General features: G+C 33.9%; 3 protein-coding genes and 1 long non-coding RNA gene across 4 annotated transcripts; 3 read left to right on the top strand and 1 right to left on the bottom strand.

Annotated features, from left to right (window-relative positions):
• Positions 1-2139: 2139 nt before the first annotated feature.
• Positions 2140-7575, top strand: LOC142505403 (uncharacterized). The gene is made up of 3 exons (XM_075618377.1): positions 2140-2271; positions 3300-3499; positions 7140-7575. Exons 2-3 carry the CDS (start codon positions 3318-3320, stop codon positions 7324-7326), a joined length of 369 nt encoding a protein of 122 aa, XP_075474492.1. The 5' UTR covers positions 2140-2271; positions 3300-3317; the 3' UTR covers positions 7327-7575.
• Positions 4363-7133, bottom strand: LOC142505404 (uncharacterized). The gene is made up of 2 exons (XR_012804412.1): positions 6331-7133; positions 4363-5685 (listed from the first exon to the last, which is right to left on the bottom strand). It is a non-coding gene; the product is annotated as an uncharacterized LOC142505404 (long non-coding RNA).
• Positions 7576-8439: 864 nt separating the features above from the next.
• On the top strand, positions 8440-12038 carry LOC142506189 (putative phospholipase A2 homolog 1). The gene is made up of 4 exons (XM_075619367.1): positions 8440-8624; positions 8709-8748; positions 8855-8974; positions 11650-12038. Exons 1-4 carry the CDS (start codon positions 8526-8528, stop codon positions 11826-11828), a joined length of 438 nt encoding a protein of 145 aa, XP_075475482.1. The 5' UTR covers positions 8440-8525; the 3' UTR covers positions 11829-12038.
• Positions 12039-15233: 3195 nt separating this feature from the next.
• LOC142506129 (uncharacterized) lies at positions 15234-22696 on the top strand. The gene is given in 8 exon segments (XM_075619281.1): positions 15234-15492; positions 15723-15855; positions 17105-17208; positions 18424-18595; positions 18707-18847; positions 18967-19192; positions 19277-21834; positions 21836-22696. Coding segments are annotated over 8 exon segments (3939 nt in total). The 5' UTR covers positions 15234-15424; the 3' UTR covers positions 22373-22696.
• Positions 22697-24619: the final 1923 nt, after the last annotated feature.

Below are 24619 nucleotides of genomic sequence, written 5' to 3'. Positions count from 1 at the left end.
GTACTGTTACCACAAAATATAGTTGTTCTCACAAACTATAGTTTTTTAGTCAAACGACAAGTGTTAAGTGTTCGATTATCATGGATTGCAAAAAATTCAAATTTTTAGGAGGAAAAATTGTTGGAGTGCAATAATTTTCCATGCGGGAAGAACGATTGAAACTGTGCTGCTTGAGCTGCATTATAATTTAAAATATTTGAGTTGCATGACAAATTATTTTTTATTTTTAAGTATCATGGAAATGGAGAGAATACTCAAGTGACAAAAATGTTCTTTTTATCTTTGTTCATCCATGTTTTCGAGGCTTGTGAGGAGTTTGTTAGAGCAACAAAATTGATATGTTTCTCACTTAATTTATAATAATAGATTTATATACTATATTAGTATCTTGTAAAACATAAAAATATAATATATTGTATTATAATTTTTATATTCGAATACTTTATGAGAATTTACTTTTATTATCCCATTTAAACCTTTATTTTAAAAATAGCCTTACTTAAAATTTTATAATATATCCTTATATCATCTAAATATCCTAAAATGCACTATTTTATCATCTTCTATATCTCAATTTATTACTAAACCTTAGTATAAATAAGTTTACTAAAAAAATACTCTATATATTTTATTTTTGGACTTGACATGAATTTTTTTTACCAATCATAAAAATTGGTAAATTTACTGTTGGGTGCAATAATTGTCTCTGTTTGGTAGAGCTATCGAACCATGGTGCTTGAGTTGTTATGCGGTTTAAAAAGATTTGAGTTGCACTATTACCACTAGTTATAGTTTTTGGTAAAGCGGTAAACATTCGATCCTACAATTGTTATCAGAGCCAAAGTCATGAGTTCGATTCCTATTGATTGCAAGGAGTGCAATTATTGGGAGGGAGATTGTTGAGTGCAATAATTGTCCCTGCTTGGTAGAGCGATCGAACCATGTTGCTTGAACTGTTGTGTGGTTTAAAAAGATTTGAGTTGCACAATTATCACTAGCTATAAATTTTGGTAAAACGGTAAGCATTCGGTCCTACATTTAAATCATGACATTTATAAATAATTTTTTTATTTTTTCGGCTCTGAATTTAATTTGATAAATATTTATTTATATTGTTAGTAATACACTAATAATTATCCTTTGTCATTATTTTAATTTCATCAATTTTTAATAAAAATTTTATTGTCTATTATTTATTTTCAATTTAAAATTAAAAAAAATGAAGAAAAATAAAATATGATTCTGCACTAGCTATTACATATTGCAAAATGAGAATTGTTCTCACTTTATTATTTATATATTTTTATATATAAAAAAATTCAAAATTTAATTATGACCTTGTAGGATTGTAATTTAACATTTGTTTTGTGTCCGTATAAAAAAGTTCTAAATGAAGGCCAAATGACAAATAAAAGCTTTAAAAGGTATTTTCGAAACTTAAAGCTATTTTTAAAGTTAACAACCAAATTTCATTATGACAACGGAAGGCATTTTAGATAAGTAAAAACTTGTGTGAGACGATCTTACGGATCGTATTTTGTGAGACAAATCTTTTATTTGGGCCATCCATGAGAAACTATTAGTTTTTATATTAAGAGTATTACTTTTTATTGTAAATATCAGTAGGGTTGACCTGTCTCACAGATAAAAATTCGTAAGACCGTCTCACAAGAGACCTACTCTTTTAGATAACATAAAATATTTTATGAAATCGTCTCTTGAATTACTTTTAGAGTAGATCTATTGTGAGACGATCTCACGAATCTTTATCAGTGAAACGGATCAACCCTATCGATATTTACAATAAAAAGTAATACTTTTAACATAAAAAATAAAACTTTTTCATGGATGACCCAAATAAGAACTCCGTCTCAAAAAATACGACTCGTGAGACCGTCTCACACAAGTTTTTGTCTTACTTTTATGATACAAATCTTTTATATGATTCGATTAATTAAAAATATTATTTTTTGTGTCAAAAATATTAATTTTAACTTTATATGTAGATCGGGTCGACTATCTCTAAGTGAGCCCTATACTTTATAAAAGCCTACTTTAAACTATAATTTTTGTCAGTTTAGCTCCATGCTGTAGTTAATGATAACTACAATTTACAGGATTTAGTAACAAAGGTCAAAAAATAAAAACCCTTCTAATTATACAATTTGATATTTTTCGCCCTCCCTTCATTTCTTTTCTCATACACTGAGCGGATAGACGAGTGAAAAACCCTTCGCTCGTGAAACTCTCTCGTCCAGGGTCCGAGGAGAGGTCAATTGCTAATTTTGCGCTAATTTGTGGGCTGTAATTTCTGGTTTTTATACACATTTTCATGGGATTTTGAGCATATTTATCAGATCTGTTACCAGATCGGTCATTCTTAGGGTTTCTTTTTGTGCTGGCTCTAGAATTCGATGCGATCTGTGAACTGGGTTTTAAATGTTTGATATTTTTAGGTAACTAATGTTTTTTTTTTCCCTGAGGGTGGACTTACAGAGGAACGAAATAATAGGGAAGACCTGAATTGGTGGAAATAAGTGTACTTTTCTGTCAATGAATCGAAATGACTGCGTGATGTAGATAAATGTTTTTTTGCTTTTGTAGCCATTGTGATTTATGTAGTAAAACATATTTCTTTGTCGGGAAAGTAGCCTTGAGCTAAATGTATAGATGAAAGTAGTACTGTCTAGTCGCTGCCTTCGTTGTACTTTTGAATTGCAGCAGGTCTGATTTGTGTTGTATTAACAAACAAAATTATCTAATCCCAATGACTATTCGCTAGCAAAATGGTTGAATTTTAAGTATCAAGTTTGGTTATGGTGTTTCTTTCGTCCTCTGATGAACGTAAGTCATCTGTGGCATATCCTAGCTAGTAAGAAAAGTGTCAGATGATAAGTTTTTGGCTGCAAGTTACTCTATTTAGTGGTGCTTGTGTTGAAATGATGCTTCTTTCATTCTTGATGCAAGGAAATACTTGTAACAACGCTAAGTAAAATGATCCCTGGATTGTTTTATACTCCAATTAATGTCTCATGCCTCATGGAATGAATTGCTGTGGTTAATCAGCTGGTAAACTTGAATAATGCAATTATATTATGGAAATATCCTCATTATAATCACGTTCTATATTGTCTCATAAATCGTTAGAAGTCTATATAGTAAACTCAGACAATTCCTGGGAAAAAGCTTCTCCGCATTTGGTTGTCTTGATTTGTTGATTATGTCCAGATGGAAACTCAAATATCTAACCATTTTAGTTTTAAGTTTTGACCTTAACTTGTATCATATGTTTCGTGTAGAACCTTCTTTGAGAATTGATGGCATCCAAGTTGCAGCAAGTGCAAGCCAAGGTTTTACAAGCCTCACAATTTGTCGCCAAGCATGGATCTGCCTACCACAAGCAATTGTTGGAGCAAAATAAACAATACATTGTAGACCCGCCAACTGTGGAGAAATGCAATGAGTTGGCAAAACAGTTGTTCTACACTCGTCTTGCGAGGTTACTCTGCATCCTTGCATTACATCCATGGTTTTGATTGGAATTCTTGGACAGCTTATTAATCTTCTTTCTTAGAAATTGAAACCTCTGTATGGCTCTGTTTTCCAATATAATTTTGTCAATAGATACAACCTCAACGATGATAATAGGTGTACTAACGAGGTAAGGAAGGTTATATTGATTGAAAAAAAGTGCTCAGCTTGAAATAATCCTAATAGAATGAAACCAAGCTGGAATGGAAATAAATCTAACAAGAGAGAGACACTTTCTCTCTTGCCCCTACCAGCTTCTAGTACAAATGAAATTCGGAATAATTTCTGGATGCCAACACTAACAACTATTATCTCTTTTATTCTTTTTTTCCTCTTCCCTGTTGCATTTGTGCATCTCCTTTCTCTCTCGTCTAGTATTCCTAGAACATGGAGTTTGAAATGATGGGCCTCCACTCTTCACCCTGTTCTTTGGCCCAAATGAGACTGCATTAGATTTGTTAATGCTTAGGAAAAAATAATGGTTGTTGCCTGAAAAAATCTAGAAATTCTTATTTGTTCAGTTTTCTATATTAATATTTATGTTGTTGGATGGCGACTAACCTGATTGAGAGACAATGCTGTTATTAGTTCATGTGTTGGCGCCAACGCCCATGATATAAATGGCTTACCTATGCACAAATAAATATCTACTCTCACTTATGCAACATGACCTTTTCTCCAAGGGTGTCTGTTTCTGGATCTATCGGCCCCAACGCCTATGATATAAATGGCTGATGTATGCACAAATAAAATATCTGCAATGGCATAAGCAACATGACCTTTTCTCCAAGGGTACCTGTTGATATCGGAATATTTCAGTTTGCATTGTAATTTGTATAATCCATGAAATCAACTAAGTAAATTGATTACTGAAGGACCTTTTACTTTGTATTGTGCTGATTTTAATGAAGTCTTGGACAGGCTGAATCAACTTTTCTTCCCACCTTCTAGTGGGACATTCCTGTCTTGTTTTGGGCTCATTCAATTTATGTTGGTTCAAATATGTCACGTGACTTAGCCTAGGGGTGCAACAGGCTAAATGCCGAAGCAAAATGAGAAAATTAGTTGTGAGCACAAGTGGAACTGGGATATACCTGAGCTGTTTAAAACTTTAAATGGTTTTTTTAAAAAAAAATTTGAACATTAATCTTACCATTGAATGTTCCAATTATTCATTGAAAATTTATTGAACTACACATTATTGAGAGTAGTGTTTTCATAGTCCGAATGTCCATTGATGTAAGCTATATAGGACGTCGGCGGAAAGTTGACAATCCACATGTGAGAACCTTACCTTTTCTGTACTGATCTCCTGAACATTTTTATATGATGTCTGTTTTTATAGCTTGAATGTTCTGTGTGAATCTCTTTGACGGTGTATATATATGTTTAATTTTTAACTGTAGATGAGGGAGAATATCTTGCAATTCGGCTGTTAGAGGTTTCTGATTCGACATGATATCCACATTCCATCACCTTAGATATTTGTTTTTAACTTCAACGGAGAAGGTTTTGAATCCTGTCTATATTTCCCTGTGGTTTTATTTGTTTCTTTTTTTCCATCAGTATATGATAGACTGAGGTGCAGCAAAAAAATGGTGCTGTTTGTGTTGTCAGCTGTAGTTGTGGGACCATGTTGTCATGCTCACTCACGACAATTTTCTTGGCATTGTTAGAAGGAATGTGGTCTACAGATGAAAATTTATGATTGATCAACCATATTACTGTGGGCTTGACTGCGTTCCTTGGAGTGTTTTGGTGTCTTTTCATTGCTATGTATTTTGCTTGACTTGCATGTTTTTAAATGCAATTTATGTTAACTTGAAGTAGCACCTGAAACCATAAGATTTACCTAAGTCATTTGTTTTTTTAGCCGATTACATTTGTCGGTGTTTGATTACACTTTGTTGCAATGGTGGTTTGTTGTGACCAACCAGATCTTAGTTTCATTTCCTTGATTGTGTGCTCGTGCACCTGTTGCGCAATTGGATACTGAATCTCCTGAGTGTCTACTCTGCATGTTTCTTTACCTATATGGTTTTGGGAAGGAGATGTTCCCATACATTCATACATATTGCTTTCGTTCGAAAAGACTTGTTTAGAATGGTGAATCATAAAAGAATCAACATGTGAAGTGTTTGACGAGATGCTCAACTTTGATGGTTTAAGCACAGCTGTTAAGGGCGCAAGATGCACCGAGGCGAACAAGAGCCATGAAATCTTGCGCCTTACCGAAGCAAGGCACACATTTTTTAGTTTTTTTTAAAAAATTATTTTAGAATAAATATATTAAAATATGAAATAATTAAGTCACAATGTCACACAAAACAAAAAATAATTAATAAGTTCATAGTATTTGGTAACATGATTAAAATTTTTCAATCATCCAAATCAAGTTCATCTTCTTCCATCGAATCATCAGAGTCCTCAGAACTTTCGGACTTGTATTTTTTTTGGACTTCATTTCTTGATCAACATTAATTTCTTCTTCCTCTTCATCCAAAAGATGTGAAATCGGTATTTTTCTGGTTGTTTTGTATATAGATGTCCTCTCCTCGTTCTTCTGTTCAGAGCTTTCTTCTTTTGATTTCCGTATTGAGGCATTGGTTTGCTAGGGTTTGGGTTTGGGCTGTTTGTTTTAAACAAGTAATTAAAAAAGCCTGAGTGAACTTCCAAGGCTATTCCAAACGAGTGCCTGAGCTCGCCTTAGTGAATTGCTGCGCCTGAGGTCATCTGGGATGTCCCTAGGCGCAGGGTCCTTGCCTGGTGGGGCCTCTCACCTCTAAGCTCGCGTTCGACAACTATGGGTTTAAGTAGTTCATGTATCTTACTTCTGGACCAAGAAATTAGGGTAGGTTGGGGCATAGTATTTAGGGCGTAAGGCGCACTAAAGCACTAGGGTGCATTGGTACCTGAGGCGCAAAGTGCGAGGCGGAGCGCACGCTTTATCGAAATAAAACACATTTTACACAAATTTTAAACTTCAACATATATAAAATAATTTATATTATTTAAATTAAATATTTTTCACAAAGATAACATTCAATAAAATAAAAATTTATTAATAGATAATGTAACATAAATCATAGCAAAAAAAAATTACAATCATCTAAAATTCATTAGTAAATCATATGGTCATTTTAGTATATTACAAAAAACTTAAAAAATCTAAATCATCGAGTTAATCTTCATCCTCTTCATCTTATCATCGTCATCATCTCCAAAGTTGAAGCTCCAGAGATTGGAACGTTCGGTAGCAGAGAGGAAAATGTAGATTGCAGACTCGGAGACAGAGACCTGCAAACGCAGAAAGAATTTGGGGCAGAGATGTGCAGAGCTGCAGAAATTAAAGCCATGGTCTCCTTCTCAAGTCATGATAGAAAATTTTGTGCCAAATTAAGATTTTTGGATGGTCAAAACATTTTCCTTCCTTTGATGAAATTTACACATAATAAACTTGGTCCCATACTCATTGCATGCCTCATTCAGCTAAGTTTCTGCTAAATTTATTTAAGCAATCGACTGTTTTGATGTACCCCAGAAATGTGTTTTTTTTGTTTTTGGCCTCCTCTGCATCTCTGTTTAACATCATAATCATCCATGTGCAGCATTCCAGGTCGTACGGAGTCATTCTGGAAGGAACTGGATTATGTGAAGAATATGTGGAAGAACAAGCAGGAGCTGAAGGTAGAGGATGCAGGCATTGCGGCTTTGTTTGGGCTCGAGTGCTTTGCATGGTTCTGTGCTGGTGAGATCATCGGAAGGGGATTCACTTTTACCGGTTACTATCCTTGAAAAAAGAAGAAAGTAGTTATAATCATTGGTAAGGACCATTCTTACCCAGCATCCTTCTGTTTCTCTTCAAAGTTTTGAAGCTGAGAAAGCAGTGTTGAATATGATTTGTCTCCAATAATTATTAGTGTATTTTTGACTATTAATTTTCCCTCAACTGATGCAGCAGCTAGTTTCCTTTGTTGAAAAGAGTCTATATGGTTTGCACCAAAATAAGATATGCAAACACAAAATGCCATCTGTTCATTTGAATTCCGTTTTGCTGAAAAAATATTTTGATTTGTTTGGTGACAGAAGTAAACTTGAATTGTCCTTTCATACGAGTAATGTTTTTTTTTTTAAAAAAAAAGGATGAAAAAAGGTAAATATTTGTGGGCATTTGTCGTATTTCATTTCTTCTAGTTGAGTTTTATGATAGTTTTGTCATCTTGAAAAAGATTATGCAAGTGGAAATAGATCCACTAATTGATTATTTTAATAATCGGATATAAATTTATCGGAATATTCGAATTAAAGAGTGGGTCTCGTGTGAAACCGTCTCACGGATCTTAATATGTGAGACGGGTTAATTCTGTCGATATTTACAATAAAAAATAATATTCTTAACATAAAAAGTAATACTTTTTCATGGATGACTTAAATAAAAAATTTGTCTCACAAATACGATCTTTGAGATCGTCTGACACAAATTTTTGTCCAAATTAAATTGCCGAACTTATTCAATTTATCTATAAATTCAGATGAATAGAATATTATCTCATTTATGAAGATATATCTCAAAACCTAATTGAAATTTAACTACACTGTTACTTATTGAGTGATGTATAAAATTATTGTATTTCATAACACTAATGTATAATAATGTTTATTTTGGTATATTATTAAGTGTAAAACCTTCGACTTTTTTTGTTCTTTGAAATATAATTTATTTCGGCAAAATTATATTTGTTTTTGTAAAACATAAAATATAATGAATTTTTTTTAAAAAAAAAGGAAAATGAATTTTTTTAATTTTTTCGAAACCACGTAATAAAAGGAGGCCCTAGCCAATCAGAGAGCAGAGGCCACACAAAAATCCGAATGATTGAGAGGGCATTTTAGTAATTTAAAAGTAACTAGAGCAAACGCAGGAGAAGCTACGAAGGGCAAGCGTCCATGTAATATATAAGAGAGAAGAATAGCAGTTGAAAAGGAAATCGACAATGCAAGAGCGATACGCCGTTGTTCGGCACCGGACTCGCGTCGCCGCCGCATTCGTTCTAGTCTTAATTGTTTTCGTAGAAGCCGTCGATGAACGTCAGGTGTTTTTCTTATTGATTTATTAGCCTTTTATGCGAAAAATGAGTTTCTGTATGGTTTTTCATTCAGCCGTTGGCCATGAACAGGTTGTGTGCAGCAAAACCTGTGTGGCGGAGAACTGCAATAGTACGTTTCTTCGAAAGAATGCTTTGCGAATGATATTGATTGGTCACTGTTTGTTGTGGTGCTTAATTTCATCTGTTTTTGTTTGTTTAATCTGAAATGTGTGCAGCGATTGGGATAAGGTACGGGAAGTACTGTGGTGTAGGTTGGACTGGATGTCCGGGAGAGAAACCTTGCGATGACCTGGATGCTTGTTGCAAAATTCATGATGAATGTGTGGAGAGAAAAGGTATATGACTTGTAATGATGCCTGCATTCTCTGTCTGATTGGCGTGGTTTGTCCTTGGATTTGACTTTTCAAACGACTTTCAATTATGCCTGCATTCTCTGTCATTTGAATGGAGTACAATGACCGCGAAAGATAATCTAAATCTAATTGAAAATTTTAAGTTGGATCTCTCCAAAACCGTGTGTATGATTTAACTTCTTTTGTAATTTTCTGTTGCAAATTTTTTGTGAGCCGTTTTTATTTGCTATTTTTCCCTTTTGCTTGTTTATGGATGAGAGCAACGAAATTGAAGTGATACGTCTTTATTGGTGAATTGTATTCACAAGTTCTTTTGTCGTCCAGCTGAATATATATATTTTTTCTTATTTCTGATAAGTTAAAAGAAACTTGTTTAGTTGAATTTTGTGCAATAAGTAGTCCCATTCCTCGGACCTCCAACTTTTGACTGCCATTGTTATACTTGTGCTTCTTCAATTGCAAATGATGTGTTCTTTGGCACAATAGAGAAATATATGCCTCCCATATGCATTTATGATTGATGGCATTGCCAACAATACAACTATTGGCATTTTTCTGATTCACCTTAGTGGATCAATGTGAATGGTCAACTTCTCAACGGATAACTGGGCTGAGGATTTGTATGGTTCGTTTTCTACTGTATGCTGCTCTGCTGTCAACAGAATATTGCTTGGAAAAGTTGAAGCCAGAAATAGTAATTATAAAATAAAAAGCTGAAGGGCACAATTCACAAATATTATTTAGCATTTGAAATGGTTGATTCATGGGAGCCATGTTAGTCCTGTAGTGTACGGTAGTAAATCTCTCATTTTAGTGGAGCCAAGTCATGTGAAATGTTCAATTTGTTTTTCTTTCAAATCCCAATCCTTCTGTTTGTCTTTTTGTTTTTTAGTCGTCAATTCAATTTCCATCATTGAATAAACTAAGCTCAAATAACTCATATAAAAGCCATTACTCGACTTGTAAGGTTAATTGGTCATTCCTCTGTATCGTTCTGCTTCATGACGGTTACCTCTACTACATATATATTCCACACTTTTAATTGCTTATTTCAGATCTTTTGGTCGATGTGATATCTGTCTCTCAAGTTCTGGTTCAATCATTTTACCTGGTGCATGCATGCTAAACTTTTCATAGATCAAGCCCAAGTAATTTGAACTAATTCCCACTCCTTTATCAGTCAGTTCATGACCACAGACAATTATGCATTTTCTTGACCTCAGAAATTCGTATGAATTTTATTATCTACATTCTATACTTGATTCCTTCTTAACACCTAGATCTTATATGTTACTACATTATTTCTACTTTTGACCTTGATGAAATTTCGATGATATGAAAAAGTAAAAAATGTACACCTTAAGCAACAAACTCTAAACTTTTGAATGACTTTCTTACATACCGGCCATTACTTAATAACCAAGAGAGAATTGTTTGTAAATGGAATTTTCTTTGCCAACTTTATGCTTTTTTTTAAAACTTGTAACTTTATGAATTTTCAATGATAGAGGTCAGGAATATGCTCTTAACATTTGCAGTGTTGTTTTAGGATACATCTGACTTTTACTGCTATAAATTCATTCGAGGAAATCACCAAAAATGGAGTGTAAATGTACTTCACTATGATGTCATTGTTTTTCTCTTGGAAATTGAGGTGCGGAAAAGATACATTTTGGAGCATCCTTGGTGTATGACTTAGATGTTTTCAACAGCCGTCCAACTGTTGTGAGGCTTATTAACCAAATATTGATTTACACCTGTATGAGAAGTTTGCATGCACTTGAATGATGATTCCTGAGATTGAATTACCTGATTGCATCCCTCTAATCTATGTAAGAAAGGATGTATTGATGATTGTTTAACCTTGTCTTGATATGTCAATTATTAAGAAATTGAACAATGTACAACCTGGTCAACTTGAACAAGGATAGACTTTTTAAGGAACAGTTAGAAGCTTATAATGTTTATTAAGAATTTTAGTGTTTTGTGTTTTTTTGCTCATCTTTCTTGCTGGAAGTCCACGATGTGTTTGGATCTGGTCCAATAGTTACTGATTTGACCCCCAATGAATGGCCGAGATAGAGGTACTGAAAATATCCATACAGAAATATTTATTTCACACACTGCGGAGAAGATGAATGTGCCATTGTGCTTCATCTATTTTTATTGGCTTTTAATGGTTTCGTCCCTCAAATTTCTGGATTTGCCGCTCCCACAATGTAACCTTCTGCTTGCTTTTTGTCGAATGATCTTTATATTTGTCACAGATGCATATTCTGAATTCAAAGGATCGAATGCCTCTGGTCGGTAGGTTGCCCTATTTGAGGCTAGATGACCTGGGCCCTTTTTACTAAATTTGCATTGTGGATACAGAGGTTACTTTTTGGTGATCATCTAACTCCTGGGTTCAAACGTGATAATTACTTCCTCTTAGATAAATTAAATTTGTTTTCTTGTTGTAACACGCCATCAACTCATAAACGAAGCTTTTACGTGTGTTATCATTCTTTTTCATCAATGTGGAATACCATCTAATCTCTTCCTTCCTCTAACCATTTCGACTGAACTCATGTTTGAAAGATTATTATTAGGTAGATTTTTGTATACGAAATTTTCTGATTTTAATATATCGGCCGGCATATTCTTGATGTTTTCAGGTTTGACCAATATCAAATGCCACGAGAAGTTTAAAAGGTGCATAAAAAAAGTACATAAAAATGGAAATGCTGGTTTCTCAAAGACCTGTCCTTATGATACAGCAGTGCCTACAATGGTACAGGGTATGGATATGGCAATTTTATTCAGCCAGTTTGGCGACTCAAAGATAGAACTTTGATAGGCTAGCTTAATGTAGATACACCATTAATTTTATTGAAGGCACGGCACGTCCCTTTAGAAATTCTAATTTAGCTAATGGACTGCCTTCGGAGACATGATTCATATCTGTATTTTTGGCTCCAGTTTACGCGTGAAGTGATGATAATGTGACAAGTTATCAATTCTTCTTCTTCTTCTTATTATTATTTTAATTAAATCACTTCTCTTCTATTTGTGATTTTTTTAAAAAAAATTCCTCTCTGTCTTGTTCTTTTGTTTGACGAAGGCAATGTTTCAGTTGAGCACTTGAGCTCAAAAGTTGACTGATACTTAACAGCTCAGCTTAGGCTTGTGAGCCCATCTCAAGAATTTTACTTTTCAAATTGTTCACAATTTCATATCGTAATTTGGGCACGAGTTTGAATTCATGAACTAATTTGAGAGAGATACGAGTGTAGTGAGTAGAGAAGCTTAATATAGCTTCGGATGATTATATATATATATATAATAAAACCACCCTTTCCATTGGTCAGTTACGTAGTTGAGGTTTACAGCAGATTGAATAAACAAAGGGTCGTAATCCCTACAATGAAAATCTATCCAAAAGTTCAATGCCTGCTTGCCTAACAAACGTGCAACATGATTGGCCTGAAGAGAACAATGCTGTATGGTTGCTCCATCCACCTGGTTGGAAAGCTCCTGATATTATCAATAATAGTCAGATCCTGAGAAAGAGGCGAGTCTCGAAAACGCACTGGATCAAGGCGAGCCGATGAGCCACAGAGAGGGCCTCACGCATCGGAAAAGATTCAGCAATGCGTGCCATAAATATACCCGAGAGACATCTAGCCAAATCGAAAACGACCACTTCCCTAAATCATCATCCCTACCCACAACGCCTAAAAGCTCCTTTCCTAACTAAACTCACACATCTGGGATCTGAACCCATGACCTAAGAGGTCTCTGGCTCTTACCCTTGTTAGTTGTTACTAAATCAAGAGATACTTGATATCTCAATAGTTATTTTTTTAAAAAAATATTATCCAAGTTGTTGGGACATTATGAACCAATCATACGCCGGGCTCTGTGGCTTAAAATTAATTTTTTTTAAACAATTTTATTTTGTGGTGGCAGAAAGAAAAATATCATATATGATGATATAGTAAAAATCATATCATATTATCAATTATATTTTAAAGATATTACAAAATATCATATAGATATGCACAAATCTAGTTACCATATATTACAAAATTCTATACCACTTCACACCTATAAATAAAGGGCTCCTAACCCTAGGTTTCGCCTTCTGGCGGAGTCATCTCACCCGTTTTCTTTGATACGCAGTTATATTTTTGGAGAATTTTTATTGGGTTTATTGAAGAAATTGGTTTGTGATCATCGATTCAATATATTTTATTGGGTGCGATTTTTTTGATTGCATCAATATATAAGAAGTCGTGGCTGTATCCTTTAAGTCTAATAAGCTCAATGCTAGGTTGACTTTGTAAAATTTTTAAGAAGTTGACTTACTTACATATTTGGTCTACTTAGAGTAATCATAATAACCATGATCATCATGCTTTCGTTTAGTATTGTCTTAAAATAATTGTAAATTTGTGATACTTTTCTAGTTTTTGAAAAATTAGATTTAAATTTCAAGTTGATAAGAGAAAAAACTCAAATTAGATCAGTAGAAAAACATGGATTGGGTGGAAAAGTTTATATGGGCTTCTTTCCCTGAAACCACAGGGGTAACGAACAGGGATGTATCGACATATTTTAACTTTCCTTGCGTTTCTCATTAATTGTTTCTTTCAACTTTTACCAAGTTTCACGCGTCATTCTACACTAAATTATAATTTCAATTTTTAGCAAATACTATATTATAAGTTGACATCAAAGTTAATGGGTCAATTCATGGGCCAGGGCCACCCACCTTCCTAATACAACCTGTATGACCATTTATTGACGTAAATTACATAATTAATAATTTCCATGTTTAAATTTTAAATATATAAAAAAAATTAGACCCGTTCCAATTATTGTATGGTAATTTATTAATCCAAATGATATATATATATATATAAAATATGACAAAAACTTGTGTGAGACGGTGTAACGGGTCATATTTTGTTAGACGGATCTCTTATTTGGGTCATCCATGAAAAAATATTACTTTTTATACTAAGAGTATTACTTTTTATTGTGAATATCGGTAGGATTTACCCGTCTCACAGATAAAGATTCGTGAGACTGTTTGACAAAAGATCTATTCTATAAATATTCTGTTGACTTCTTCCATTCATTTTCATAATAGGACTAAATATGATACATTTTTTAAATAACTTTTAAATTTATGAATAAATCTTTTAAAAATCAATATAAATCTATTTTTAGATCAATCATATATTATATAACTTCTGACTTAATCGAAAATGAAAAAAAAAAATGATAGAAAAAATTGGAGAGGAAGCTCTCACCGAACATTCATCTGAAACCGAAATCTAGCAAATCCATTTTCCTTAACAGTCCATGTGCAACCCCTTTCGTCTTCGATTGAGCGCAACTATTCTGGAGAAAATTCAGATCACGGCTAGCTGCAGGAACGTACGGGCCATCGTTTTGATATACCGTTCACCAATCATATTCATCTTTACGTCCATCGTTTTAGTTTTCTTTTTGCATAAGTAATTTTATGCCTTTAATTTATATGTTATAAAAAATTATATAATAAAGCCTATATAATATGAATATATCAAATAAATTTACAAATAAGAATACCAAATAGATGTATATATCGATATTTACATGCACTGATCGAGAAAAAATTATTTTTCCGATGATATTATATTAATAAAAAATAAAAATATTTTCAATGGGAGTAATTTTTGTTTATGCTAATAGAACCACAACTAGTATCATTCTAATCACATCTATTTGATTATTTAACATGTGCAACTAATAGATTCATGAATTTAGTGATAATTAATTTGTAATTTTTCTTTAGTTTTTTATATTTTATTTAACAAATAAATTTATACATTATTAATTTCTTAAAGTAATGTTTTTAAATATTAGTTAACTATTTGATTAGATTTATTTTTATTTTTTCAGAATTTCAAATTTTTTTAGTATTTTTTTATTTTTTTTAAAAAAAATTTAGTATTTTTCTCCATTTTTTTAATTTTCTATTTTTTTAAAAAAAAATAGACGGGTCGGTTCGCCTAAACCGTGGCCTAAATTAGATCGGGGCTGAGTGGATCATTTAATGGCCGTCAAATGGCGGGCCCGGTTGTCCCGCCAGCCCGTAAAACCAAGCAACTAAGCATAAAACAACTCTTAAATTGATTTTTGAGAGGCGTGTTCGTTGACGAGTAATTTTAAGAGTCAACTGGATTACAGGTTTCCCCAATTTAAACCTATAATTTTCCATTGTTTATAATCGAAGACAAGATGAAATTGAATACCAGCCTAAATTGAATTTGCGATCGATCTCATATTCTCTTTTACTCGAATAAACTTCAATTATTACAGGAATAACTTAATTGCTCGTGGTTTGGATTTCGGCAATCCCCCCAACTAGTGTAATTTAGTGGTGATTCTGTTCATAAGATGAAGAAATCAAAGTTTCTGCAGAATTCGAAGGATATGCTTTCCAGGAGCTTCAACCCGGCCAAATGGTAATCACTCTGTGATTTTATATTCGTGTTCAACCATATCGTGGGCAAATTTTGTTTTTCGACTTTATATTTTATTATGTTTTGAATTGTTTGATTGGCGCGCTGTTACATGTATTTTTGAGTTGATTGATTATTGAATGAGTAAATTTTATTTATCTCGGTTATTGATAGACATTATTGGGTGTTTTTGGGTTTGTTGAATTTGAGTGCGATGACTTGATTTGATGCAGCAAGACATCGCTGAGGCTAGCGGGATCAAGGCTGAAGCTTTTGAGGAACAGGAAAGAAGTTCAAGTGAAACAGATGAAAAGGGAAATAGCACCGTTGCTTGAGTCTGGTCAGGATCGGACAGCGCGAATTCGAGTACTGATCTATGGCTCCTTTTTGTTTTTGTTTTAATCCAGATCCATATTTTATGAAATTCCATGTGTTCTGTTTCCATTTTCTTTGTTTCTTGTGACTGTTAAATGTCAATTTGCTGATTATAAATTGGTTCTGTGTCTTGATTTGCAATGCAAAATACATGTTGCAATATATGAAACCCTTGAACTAAAGTATTCTCTCAAACTTTGGTAAACCAGTCTAAATACAGTTAATGTATGGTCTTTGTTGCTTGGTTTTAGTTGCAATAGTTGTATTTAGGTATAAACATTGGTGCAGGAAATGTGAACGTAGAAATGTGCCTAGATCTTAGAAATTATTAAGGGGACATATCACATGTTATTGTTGAAAGCTATTGTTCAAATGCTCCAAAATTCTTTTCCAATATTTTAGATTGTAAAATATTCTGGCATCTATATTTATGAGAAAGAGTGTTGATTATCATAGAAAAATTTTACTCCCTCTTTGTTTTGAGGTTGATCTTTGAGATTGATTCCTAATTACATCAAGAGTTGAAATATTGAAAACATTGGACATTTTTTATGAAGAGAATGAATATTTTTCTCGAAGGATCAGAAAAAGATGGGTCCGGATCTTCTGTGGGAATGATTTGAAAGATCCAAAACAAAAAATGGTGGTATTTGCTAACAACAACATAATGGAGACAGTCAATCAATATAGATTTGATCCGAAATCTGATTCAAATCCAATATAGTACCTATTGGTACATAATGGCCGGGACAAAGGGTCGCGATCCCACGAGGTTTGAGATCCCTGGGGAAGAGGATCAAGTTGCAAAAGGAGGAATCCACCCGAGGAGGAATTGGTGCTGGTTGTGCTTTGGTTATAATCCATGTTTATTTTAAGGGTAATCTTCAAAGAAAATTTGTCATTTAAGAAATGAAAAATAAACAATAGATTACCCCGAACATCTGCTATTCCATCATGAGATCTGTATGATACAATTTGATGTTACGTATAGTGGAAAATTTTGAAATCCAAGAAATCTTGAATTTTAATTAGCATTTTCACCGAAAATTAAAATATATTATAAGCATGCTAGGTAGGCTGTCTAATTGATGATATCTGTCTACATCTCTCAGAGGAAATTTTTTGTTGTTAACACCAATTTGAAAACATTGATTTTCTTTTCTGCTTTGATCATCATCTAATATTGGAGTATTCACCCTAAATAAGGTATTATACTCACATCTATCTTATTAAATGTCAGGTTGAGCATGTCATCAGGGAAGAGAAGATGATGGCTGCATACGATCTTCTCGAGATTTACTGTGAACTTATTGTTTCACGTTTGTCCATAATTGAATCGCAAAAGTATGTATATCTTTTCTGACAGAATGCTCCAAGAATAACCATGATACTTATAGTTCATAATTTAGTTGTTTCAAAATTAACTAAATTATCTCTTGAAGAACTTACTCTATACTAATGAGCTCGTGCATCACGACAATTACTTTACGGTAAAGAAGTATCTAGGAGACAAAGGTGTTTGGCTATTTTTTAAGTACACTGCTAGGTGTTTTCCTATTTAAAAAATTTGGAAAAGAAACATTTCTGTGAACCGAACCCATTAGTTTCTGTTACAAAAACGTTGTTCTTCATTTAATCATTACATTGGCACCGTCATGATGAAACCTTGTTTTGGGCTAAAATTTGAGAAGACCAGGAATCATTGTGACCGTACTATACATGCATTAATCTGCCGAATAAAATTTAACTGACCTACGCATCTTATCTATCACCGACAGCGATTTGGAAAGGACTCTTTTCCGAGTTTCCAAATTTTACGAATGATTTTGTGTTGACTTGATGTTCATATTTTAGTGTCGTCGCTTCTTGCTTATCAATGTGAAGTAATAATATAAACATTCCCTTATCCATTTGTTGGTTAGGTCTATAGGTCTAATTATTTTGTATTCTATAAGCTTTTTATCAGAGCACAGGCTTCTACTTGTGTGCTCTTTTCAATTAGGATCGTATGTATGTTATAAATGCAATTATTTGATTGATTAACCAAATGGGTTTCACTTTCTGTTGAGCACGTCACGAAATTGAAGGATTTGACCCTTCTACTCTTTCCCACAATATGGTGCATTGAAGAATATGTTTTGTCCATTTTTCTGATTTATTCATGGTTCCTTCGTGTTATGGTTCAGTGAACATATTGCGATATCTATATATTTTTGTTACCACGTTTTTTTATGCTATGCGAAGGACAGTCATTCGATTGTCTTGTAAACAAAATTTCTACCACTCCCTCTATGTTTCTCGCTTCTCTGAAAAGTTTGCAATCCCCTGCCACACGCTTGTCAAGTACTGGAGTTTTTTGGGTTTGTAGATGGAGGCATTTTATAACTAGGCAGTAAGGGCTGTGCTAAGGCATTCTTTATGCATGCGTAGTGGTGTGAAATCTCAAACTCTCGGTTATGATAAGTTATTTGTGCCTATTTCAGTTACCATTTACTTAAAATAATTCCCCCATTATTCTAAGGCTTTATATTTTATCTGTTCTTTTATTTTTTTATGTAGAAATATCCCGATTGACCTGAAAGAAGCAATTGCAAGTTTAGTTTTTGCATCACCAAGATGTGGAGATGTACCTGAACTTCTAGACATCAGGAAGCATTTTACAGCAAAATATGGGAAAGATTTCACAACTGCAGCTATAGAACTACGTCCAGAATGTGGTGTTGGCCGCATGGTATGTTCTGGTATTTAGTTCTTGAATTTCACGCATGAGGACATAATGATTGGGCTCTAGTCGGCACTGTAAAATTTTCAAATATTATTTGATTTTCATTTTTTATTGCAGTTAGTTGAAAAGTTATCGGCAGTGGCACCAGATGGACAGACCAAAATGAAAATTCTAAGTGCTATTGCAGAGGAGCATAATGTCAATTGGGATCCTAAATCATTTGATGAGAAAGATCCAGTACCACCAAATGACTTGCTGGTAGATTCAGTTGCTTTGAGGCATTCCGCATATGATTTTATTCACATTATTATATACTAGAGGTGGACAATATTTTATAGCATTTTCTGATTTCTGTGTCAATTTGTTCAATTAATCAGAGTGGACCAAGTACATTTGGGAAGGCGAGTACCCTGTATGCTGAAGCACCTTGCGCTGGAGATCCAGATATCCAAGCTCCCCCTCCCTCTAGCGACAACAAGATACATAGTACAACATTTAATGTCTCCCAGCAGGGTCCCAAAACTTTAGTGGGGACAGAAAATATCTCTTCTGCCCAAAATTATGGGATCAGCCTAGCGTCCCAACCTGAAACAAAGCCCCCCGGTACAATCTACTTAAATGAAGTGAACGGACTACTTACTGTAACATGGCTTGTTATTTTGTTTAACTATTTGTTTTGCGATTTAGGAGACAAGAAGACGCGATTGTTACAAGATGAAATCTACGAGTCCTCCTTGGATAGACAAAGTTGGAATATGGAATTCAAAGATGCTACTGCTGCAGCACAGGCAGCTGCTGAATCTGCCGAACGAGCTAGTATGGCAGCTAGAGCTGCTGCAGAACTTTCTAACCGTGATAGGATTATGAGGCAAAATCCCTCTTCAGAGGCCCAGGTGTCAAGAAATGAAGGCCGTGAAAACTATGAAACATCAAAATTGGCAAGTAAACCATTCCCTGAAGATTCTGCAAGCAAACCCTTTTTGGAAGAGAGTGAGCCACGGAGGGAGCAAATTAATAGGTATAATGAGAAGACTTCTGGTAGTTTCAAGGGGGACAGTCGTGGGAATACAAAGGAATATGTCGAATCAACTACTTTAAAATCTAAAGCTTCAAAAGATAATGATACAAAAGATCATGATGTCCTAGCTGCAGGTGCACGTTCTCAAAAGAACTCTTTAAAGGTATCTAGAGGTGAAATGAGCATGAAGAAACAGTCTTTCACATATGAAGCTGAGAACACTAATGATTGGTCAGAGAAATCTGAGAATTTTAGTGAAGAAAAGATTGGTAAACAATCCAGCGTCAACTTTTCTAGATCTGATTCTAACATTTCTGACGATGTGAATATTTTTGCGGACTCCAAGGACCAAAAGTTTGATCATGTTGCTGGTGAGGATTCTTTTGTGGATATTGGTATGAAGAAACAGTCTATCAAGTATGATTCTGAGTCCACTAATGATTGGCCAGAGAAATCCAAGCATTTTATGGAAGAGCAGATTGTGAAACTGCCTAGTCTCAACTCTTCTCGTGCCCATTCTATCATTTCTGATGTTGATAAAATTTTTGTGAACTCCAAGGACCAAAATTTTGGGCATGTGGTTGATGAGGATCCTTTTGTGGGTAGCAAGGGAAGCATTCCTGGAGAAGCCTCCGAGATAAGCACCCACAAGACTGCTGCCGTAGTTTTTGACAAGTCTGATTCAGAGAGTGATGGTGGGTATGATTTTGGCGCTACATATGATGAGCGAGAGTCTGTATTTCACTTGCCGTCGAAATTATCTGAGAACTCCTCAGTAAATTCTGATTCGTGGAGCCCTATATCTGGCTCAAGCAAAATCTTGCAGCCCAACGCTCAGTCGCTGTTTTCGATTGGAAAGAACTCATCGCCTGATCTTTCTGAAAATTTAGTAGCTAGAGATGGTTTACAAATGGATAGTAATACGGCTGCGAAGTTTGACCATTCTGATGGACCGAGTTCTGAAAGTGATGACGGCATCAATATATTGGGACATACAGTGAAGCAAGACTCGAGAGATATTTCGAGTACACAAAATAGTAGCAGTCTGTCGGTTAGATCAGAAATTAAAGATAAAAGCAGAGAATCACTTGGGTCACCATTGAGGGAAAAGCGGTATTCAGCATTTGGCAGAAAACAGTCATCACTTTCATCTGATGATGACTCGATGTCCGAGGAAATTTTCAAGGATAGAAGCCAAGGAAAAAGTGTTTCTCCAGCAAAGTTAAGCTTTAGGAAATCATCTGCTGGTAAGAAAAAGGAATATTCAGGATTTGGCAAAAGACAGTCGTCCCTGTTGTCTGATGATGAATTGATGTCTGAGGAAATTCTGGAGAAAAGTAGCAAAGGAAAAAGTAATTCTCCAGGAAAGTCAACTTTTCGGAAATCCTCTTCTGGCAAGCCTGCCTCGAGATCTGCTGAGTCTCAGATTGAATCCATTGAATATGGAGATGAATCTAATTCAGATAGTGGCGAGGGGCTAAATTTTGGAAAACTCACTGGTGGTTTTCGTCATAAAGGCTATAACCAGCCCTCTTATTTGAAGAATCGGTTGGGCGGGCAATCATTGTCGAAGAAAGAGACAGAGGATGCTGCCACCTCAAATGTAAGATCCATTTCTCCTCGTGCTGTTGAGAGTCCCCGGATAAACAAAAAGTTTGGTCATAAAAAGGGGACAAAAATACCCGTTCTCTCCTCTGATTCAGATAGTAGTTCTGAGGAGGAAGAATATGTACAAAATAGTTCTGGTCACAGGAAAGGACGAGTTACTCCTAATGCTGCAGAAGAAGTTAATAAAAAATCGAGTTTAGGAGCTTCTGGCTCAAATTATGGTTCTTCTAACAATGATTTGGATGACGATGCTCCAGAGGAGTCTGTTACTAGAAAAAATAATCTGCGAAGTGGGATTTCTCGACGAACAAAAGCCCCTTCATCTAGTGCTAAACCAAAATCTTTTCCCAATACTCGGTGGAATGAATCTGAAACTCCTGATCATGATGCTACTGGGCACAGAAAATCCAGAGTGTCTGACACTTCTGAAAACCAGCAAGAATCTGAGTCTCAGAGGAAGAACTCTAAAAAATTGGAAAATTTTGAGCGACCAACCTCACCAAATGTGCCTTATAAGCCAGCTAAATCAAATTTCTGGGCACCTCCTGAGCAGCCCAGCTCAGCAAAAGATGGTACATTGCATGAGTCCAAAATGAGACTCAAGTCTGAAGCGCTTGACTGATGAAGCTAGCAATGACAGAAAACCTGTCAAAACACAACGTAAGAAGTCTGAAGTGCTTTATTCTGATGAAGAGGATGAAAAGAAGTTTACAAGAACCAACACTTCTGAGACACCACGAGAATTGGAATTTGAAAGGAAGAGCTCTGTGAAGTGGGAAAATTCCGAACTTCCCACCTCTACGAAAATGGCTATTAAGCCAGCTAAATCAAGTGTGTTCTCACCTCCTAAGCAGCACAAAGTGGCTTCTAAGCCTCATCCAAGTGTTTCGGGGACATCAGAGCAACCTAACTCTTCGAAACCAACTACCTTGACAAAACCTGAGCCTAGAACCTCTCACAAGTCATATGCATCAGAACAACCATCAAGTCCTCAGACGAAGGCAGAGACTTCAGTTAGCAATGAAAATCCCAAGACAGCAACTTTGGACGATACTAATTCAAATAAAGGTGATGGTACTCAGAAAGCTAGCCATGTTCATCCAAAGCTCCCTGATTATGATATCTTTGTACAAGCTTTTCGGAAGAATCGTCCTTGAATTGTTAGAGTATGGAATTTTTTAAATTACATGAGATTCTTCTACACATAGCTTAAATGGTGGTTCTGTTTGTATACATTTTTAAAGTCGACGATTAAATATTTATACGTGTATGATACCGGTGATTGATGTCACATAGAGAATGTTTCTTCTTTCTTCTGAATTTGGATTTTTCAAATTCAGCAGTTTTTGTACTGTTAAGGTTTTGTAATTTCTTACCATGCTTGAGTCCGTTTGATTCATTGGGTGTATACAAAACAACAGATTGATTCGTTTGAGCATCTTCTAGACTTTAATTGGAGCTTACTTTATTTTTTGTGTGAATTGAACAACTAGATTGGTGCTATCAAATCATTAGCTTACTGTTTACCATGCACAACTAATCAAAGCATAAGCCAAAAACAAATTACTTCAGTGAAAATAGAACTTGGTGTCATGGTGTAGCATCATGATTTTATTTTTCTACCACATCATACCATATAATTCTTTTTATTTTTTATGATGTTTAATTTTTTATATTAAACTTATTTTTTCAAAGTTATATAAATTTTTTTAATACAAATTTTAAGTTTTTAAAGTTATATAAATTTTAATTTTTTTTACAAGTAGAGTGTATATATATATATATATATATATTATAGCTGAAATATGCCATGTATTATTATAATTAGTTTTATATGCATAAAGTGTTTGAATATGAATAAATCGACTATTTGATAAACACAAAACCATCGCATAAAAAACTAGTTGTAATAATATATGGTTTTGTGTCTATCACATAGTGCGATGGTTTTGTGTTCATCAAATAGTCGATTTATTCATATTCAAACAATTAATGTAATGATTGTAAAAGATCACGTGTATTTTTTCACGTTGTTCAATACATTGCATCATATGAAAAAATGATATGACTTCTATTATAGTCATTGGACAGAGTGTTATGACACTATTCATATGTTATGATCGAACTGATTAACGCAAATAACCTCAAGTATCAGTTTTTTATACCAAATTTGCAAAATATCCATTTACAATACTCAAAAACTGATCGTCAGCTTATGGTCAGTTTGCAAAATTTATTTTTAAGAATGATGAGTTAAGAACACAGAGTATTGAAAGAGTGATCAATAAATAGCATTATACATTTTGACATGATATTGTATATATACTAGTAGAAAAATATCATATAAACATAACTAAACATACATCACATTTCTCGATATAGTAAATTTTAAGAATTATAATCTTGAAACAACTTTTTTTTTATAAAAGAAATATCCAACAAAATATTACTTTCTTTAGCAAAAGTTTTTTTTAAAAAAAAAATCTACTCCAGCAATATATCTAGGGAAAATTGCAGTATTTTAAGGTATGTTTTCCTTGGATTTTGATTTTCTATATTATAAAATTTCAATCTTAAATTTTAGTCATTTTCAGATATAGTATTGGTGCCGACTTATATAGTATGACGTTATCATTCTCAATGACTAGAATTGTAAAAAATGAAAGATAATGCCTAAACTAAAATTTAACAATATGAAATATCAAAATAACAAAAATAAAATACTTAGGTGTCTAGTGTGTTCGGTAAGAGAAGCCAACGAATCAAAAACATGTATTTAAAATAAACATTTTTCTTTAAAAACATATTATTTGTTTACAATCAATATTTTAAAAAAGCACTTAGAAACTAAAATTTATGGCATTTTTTACTTTTGGTTCTAAGTAAAAATAAAAACAAAAGTACTTTTCAATATTTAGAATACGTTTGATTTCAAAAGCTAAAATAAGAAAATTGTTTTTTTTTTAAAAAAAAAAATAGGGATGGGCTTTTTGGTGCTTAAAAACACTTAACTAAGTTAGAATTAGTGTTTTTCCGAAAGCCTAAATTTATAACTTTTAGTTTTTTAAAGAGCTTTTCAATAACGAAATTCAAAACAATACGGTACCTGTGATTTCTCCAATCTCTCAACCTATTTCTCCATTCTACAGGGGAAAAATTTTCAAATTATCCCCATAATTTTTTCTTTTCATTGCACGATGTATTGTCCATTGAATTTGAAGATTCTCTCTCTCAGGTTACAGTTACTATTTTTTTATATCAAGATTTTCAATATTTATGCATGTTGTTATGATATGAACAGTGGTGGAGCCAGAAATATAGTTTTACCCGAATTAGAATTTCAAACTTTAGAATTTTTTAATCTCTTAAATTGATGTACCCGGACTAGTATCATATTAATTCAA

This window comes from Primulina tabacum, chromosome 10 (genome assembly GCF_025594145.1).
Source record: "Primulina tabacum isolate GXHZ01 chromosome 10, ASM2559414v2, whole genome shotgun sequence".
Taxonomy (NCBI): Eukaryota; Viridiplantae; Streptophyta; class Magnoliopsida; order Lamiales; family Gesneriaceae; genus Primulina; species Primulina tabacum.
This window is presented reverse-complemented; position numbering and strand designations above follow the sequence as displayed.